The 5,078-nt window shown below is 67.3% G+C and overlaps 1 protein-coding gene across 1 annotated transcript in view; it reads left to right on the top strand.

Annotated features, from left to right (window-relative positions):
* DNAH2 (dynein axonemal heavy chain 2) overlaps window positions 1-5,078 on the top strand; it is a 153,477-nt gene that overhangs the window by 92,853 nt on the left and 55,546 nt on the right. The window contains exons 53-58 of the mRNA XM_029913626.1: window positions 97-227; window positions 460-609; window positions 1,076-1,243; window positions 1,332-1,492; window positions 2,060-2,199; window positions 3,550-3,759. Coding sequence (XP_029769486.1) covers window positions 97-227; window positions 460-609; window positions 1,076-1,243; window positions 1,332-1,492; window positions 2,060-2,199; window positions 3,550-3,759 — 960 coding nt within the window. The remainder of the gene's footprint in view (window positions 1-96; window positions 228-459; window positions 610-1,075; window positions 1,244-1,331; window positions 1,493-2,059; window positions 2,200-3,549; window positions 3,760-5,078) is intronic.

The raw sequence follows: 5,078 nt of genomic DNA on the forward strand, positions 1-5,078 counted from the left end.
CCCCCCCCCCTTTCCTCCCATGTGGGGCCCGGCCTCTCCCTGCTCCTGGGGGTGGGACGACCCCTGGCACGCGAGTCCAGCCCCCTCTCTCGGCAGGGTCTTCTCCGATCGCCTGGTGGACTCGGCCGACAAGGACGCCTTCGTCGCCCTCCTGAGCGAGAAGCTGGGCTCCTTCTTCGACCTGACCTTCCACAACCTCTGCCCCAGCAAGCGCCCGCCCATCTTCGGTGAGCGCCGTGGGGCGCCGGGCCTGGCGGTCTGACTGGCACTGCCAAGCCCCCGCTCCGGGGCTAGTGGGGAGAGCCAGGACTCCTGGGTTCTCTCCCCGGCTCTGGGAGGGGAGGGCAGGGTTGTAGTGGTTAGAGCGGGACTCAGGCCTAGGAGCCCGGACTCCCGGGGTCCGTGCCGGCCGGTGACCCAGACAGGGAGCACTGACCCTTCCTCTTGCCTGCCGGCCAGGGGACTTCATGCGGGAGCCGCGGGTGTACGAGGACTTGGTGGACCTGTCGGCCCTGAAGCTGGAGATGGAGCGGGCGCTGGACGAGTACAACCAGACGCCCGGCGTGGTGCAGATGCAGCTCGTGCTCTTCAGAGATGCCATCGAACACAGTGAGTGACGCTGGCCGGGGCGGGCGGCGCCTCCCGCACCGTGCCCCTGCCAGGCACCACCATGGCTCCCCCCTCAGCCCCGCCGGTGCCCCTCACTCCCCATCGCCAGCCCAGCCCTGGCACTTGGCTGCAGATCAGAACCTGCTCTGCCCCTGAGTGAACCGACACGGAGCCCCACGTGACCAAGCAGGCCGCCCACGTCTCCCCAAACGGGGGAAACTGAGGCACACCGCTCAGGGCAGCAGTGGAACGGCAGATGGGACCCAGGAGTCCTGGCCCCTTGCTCTTCGAGATCTCTCGGAGTTAAATCTTTACACCACCTCGGGTGCCATGGAGGGAGCTGACCGCAGCCTCCACTTTTGGTGGAGGAAAAATCCCAGCATGCAATGCAAGCCTTTTGGTCTACCGGTCAGCAGCCCACTCCGGCCCCGGGCTGCCCCCTTCTGACCAGCGGCTCCCCCGGCAGTTACCCGGATCGTGCGGGTGATCGGCCAGCCGCGAGGGAACATGCTGCTGGTGGGCATCGGGGGCAGCGGGCGCCAGAGCCTGGCACGCCTGGCCTCCTCCATCTGCGAGGACCAGACCTTCCAGATCGAGGTGACCAAGCACTACCGCAAGCAGGAGTTCAGAGATGGTGAGTGCCCCCCGGCCTGCTCCCCGCCCTCGGCCTCCCGCGTGGCCAGCCCCCCAGGAGCTGACGGCCCCCCGGCCTCTCCCCACAGACATCAAGAAGCTGTACCGGCAGGCAGGGGTGGACCTGAAACCCACCACCTTCCTCTTCGTGGACACGCAGATCATGGACGACTCCTTCCTGGAGGACATCAACAACATCCTGAGCTCCGGGGAGGTGCCCAACCTCTACAAGGCCGACGAGTTTGAGGAGGTGCGAGCGCACGCCAGCGCCGGGCTGGGAGGCACCACGGGCGAGGGGCTGGCAGGGCCCAGGGGTCTCCCTGCGACAGCTGTGCTGAAGGAGTGCCCTGCCGGTGCCCCTCACTCCCGACCCGCAGCCCCCTGCCCCCCCAGCGCTGCCGGTGCCCCTCACTCCCGACCCGCAGCCCCTGCCAGCCCGGCCCTGCCCCCCCAGCTCTGCCGGTGCCCCTCATTTCCGACCCGCAGCCCCCTGCCCCCCCAGCTCTGCCGGTGCCCCTCACTCCCGACCCACAGCCCCTGCCACCCCGCCCCCGCCCCCCCCCCCCCCAGCTCTGCTGGTGCCCTTCACTCCCGACCCGCAGCCCCTGCTAGCCCGGCCCTGGTCTCCTACACACAGCTGTGGCCTGATGTGCAGTTTCGCCCGTTTCCCCGGAGGAACTGTCCCAATCCCCCCCCCGGCAGCCGGCACGTGGGTGCTGCCCACGGTGGCTGGAAGGGGTGGGTGGGCCCGGGCCCCTTGTAAGGGGCAGTGCCCAGGACTCCGTGCCCAGCTGCAGACACTTCCCTTGTGTCCCAGATCCAGTCCGTGATCCTGGACGCGGCCCGAGCCGATGGCATCCCTGAGACGGCCGACAGCCTCTTTGGCTACCTGATTGAGAGGGTGCGGAACAACCTGCACGTGGTGGTCTGCCTCAGCCCCATCGGGGACCCCTTCAGGTGAGGGGCCCGGAGCTGCGCCACTGCCTGGAGAAATAGCGCCCCTTGGTGGGCAGCTCGGGAGTCACTGGCAGCCAGGACCTAAAGGGGGGCGAGCACAGCTAGGAGCTCACAGCTGTGTGAGGGCGGGAGCTAGGGGGATGGTGGGGTGGGAGCGTGGTAGAGATGGGGGCAGGGTGGGAGCAGGGAAGGGATGGGAGCAGGGAAGGGACGGGGGCGGGAGCGGGGCAGGGGTGGGAGCGGGTCAGGGATGAGGACGGGGCGGGAGCTGGGCAGGGATGGGGCGGGAGCAGGGATGGGATGGGATGGGATGAGGATGGGGACGAGGCGGGAGTGGGGCAGAGATGGGGGCGGGAGCAGGGCAGGGGTGGGAGCGGGGCAGGGATGGGGACGGGGCGGGAGTGGGAGCGGGGCAGGGATGGGGACGGGGCGGGAGCAGGACAGGGGCGGGAGTGGGGCAAGGATGGGATGGGGCGGGGCAGAATTGGGGGGTGGGGTGGGAGCAGGGAAGAGATGGGGCATAGCAGGAGAGAGCAGGGATGGGAGAGGGGTGGGAGCAGGGCAGAGATGAGGGGCAGGATGGGAGGGGGAAGGGCAGAAATGGGGGCGGGAGCGGGGCAGGGATGGGGACGGGGCGGGAGCAGGGCAGGGGTGGGAGCGGGGCAGGGATGGGATGGGGCGGGGCAGAATTGGGGGGTGTGGTGGGAGCAGGCCAGGCAGGGCTGGCTTTAGGCCGATTCAGCCGATTCGGCTGAATTGGGCCCCGCGCCAAGAGGGCCCCGCGCTGCAGCTCTCCACCCCGCCCCCAGCTCACTTCCCCTCCTCCCCTCCCCTGAACACTCCGCCCCCTCCCCTGCTTCCCGCGAATCTCTGATTCGCTGGAAGTCTGAACAGGAGCAGGGGCGGGCCAGCAGCACAAGGTAAGCTGGGGCCTGGAGGTGGTGGGGGCGCGAGACGGGCTCCGGGGAGGCGCCGGCCGTTCCCGCCGAGCACGCAGGCCCGGCTCGGGTCCGGTCCGGCCCCCACGGCGCGGGTCGGGTCAGGTCGGGTCTGGCCCGGTCGGCGCGGCTCCGGCCCGGTCCCCGCGGCGCGGCTCCGGCTCCGGCTTGGCCCCCGCGGCGCGGCTCCGGCCCGGACCGGTCTCCGCGGCGCGGTTCCGGGTCGGACCCAAGCCCGGCAACCCCAGCCAGAGCGCGGCTCAATTCCTGGGGGCGGGGCTTGCAGCAAGCCCCGCCCCCAGGAATCGGGCCCCGCTCTTGCTAAAGCCGGCCCTGAGGCCAGGGATGGGGGGCAGGATGGGAGGGGCAGAGGTGTGGGAATGCTCAGCTTGGCGCACCCCTGTCCCCCCAGGAACTGGATCCGTCAGTACCCGGCGCTGGTGAACTGCACCACCATCGACTGGTTCTCGGAGTGGCCGCACCAGGCGCTGCTGGAGGTGGCAGAGAAGTACCTCGAGGGTGTGGACCTGGGGGGCCTGCCGGAGGTGAGAGCCGCACGTGGGGTGTGCTGGGGGGCAGGCCAGGGCCCCCGGGAGATCGGCCAGGGGAGCCGGTGCTCAGAGTCAGTCGGCCTGGCGTGGAGTCGGTGTCCCGGCCGCAGCCCAGCCCCGGGGTTCCCATTCGGCCTCCCAGACTCCCCTGGGCTTGGAACCGGACCCAGGATTCTCCGGGTGGGCGCCCCTCCCCAGAGCCAGCCGCCGCACCCCTCCCCGGAGCCTCCATCTCCAGCCGCACCCCTCCCCAGAGCCACCATCACCGGCCACACCCCTCCCCAGAGCCAGCCGCCGCACCCCTCCCCGGAGCCTCCATCACTGGCCACACCCCTCCCCAAAGCCAGCCGCCGTACCCCTCCCCGGAGCCACCATCACCAGCCACACCCCTCTCCAGAGCCAGCCGCCACACCCCTCACTGGAGCCGCCATCAACGGCCACACCCCTCCCCAGACCCAGCCGCCGTGCCCCTCCCCAGAGCTGCCATCACCGGCCACACCCCTCCCCAGAGCCGCCATCACCGGCCACACCCCTCCCCAGAGCCAGCCAGCCGCCCTCGACGGAGCCGCCATCACCGGCCACACCCCTCCCCGGAGCCAGCCGCCATGCCCCTCCCCGGAGCCACCATCACCGGCCACACCCCTCCCCAGAGCCAGCCGCCGTGCCCCTCCCCGGAGCCGCCATCACTGGCCAAACCCCTTGTGACAATGCGGTTCTGGCGGAACCCAACTGAGAGTGCCAACTCAGGACAAATTGCTCAAATAGGGCAGTTACAGCCCAAGGCTGGGGTTTTTCCACCTCTAAGGCAAACCAAACCAGCCAGACTAAGAGGACTTCGGTCTCACCCCACTGGCTAACCGCAAGTCTCACAAGCAATCTCCTTAGACACTCCAGTTTCCCAGTATCACCACCAGTGCCACTCGTTATGGGGACAAATGGTTATGAAAACCAATACCCCAGTAAAAGAAAAAGGTTCTCCTGATCCCAAAGGACCAAGCCCCAGACCCAGGTCAATATACAAATCAGATCTTACCCACAAATCACGCTGTTGCCGATCCTTTAGAATCTAAAATCTAAAGGTTTATTCATAAAAGGAAAAAGATAGAGATGAGAGCTAGAATTGGTTAAATGGAATCAATTACATATAGTAATGGCAAAGTTCTTGGTTCAGGCTTGCAGCAGCGATAGAATAAACTGCAGGTTCAAATCAAGTCTCTGGAATACATCCCCCGCTGGGATGGGTCCTCAGTCCTTTGTTCAAAGCTTCAGCTTGTAGCAAAGTTCCTCCAGAGGTATGAAGCAGGATTGAAGACAAGATGGAGATGAGGCATCAGCCTTATATAAAAAATAACAGGAGTACTTGTGGCACCTTAGAGACTAACAAATTTAT

This window comes from Terrapene carolina, unplaced genomic scaffold (assembly GCF_002925995.2).
Source record: "Terrapene carolina triunguis isolate 2854851 unplaced genomic scaffold, T_m_triunguis-2.0 Scaffold751, whole genome shotgun sequence".
NCBI classification, from domain to species: domain Eukaryota; kingdom Metazoa; phylum Chordata; order Testudines; family Emydidae; genus Terrapene; species Terrapene triunguis.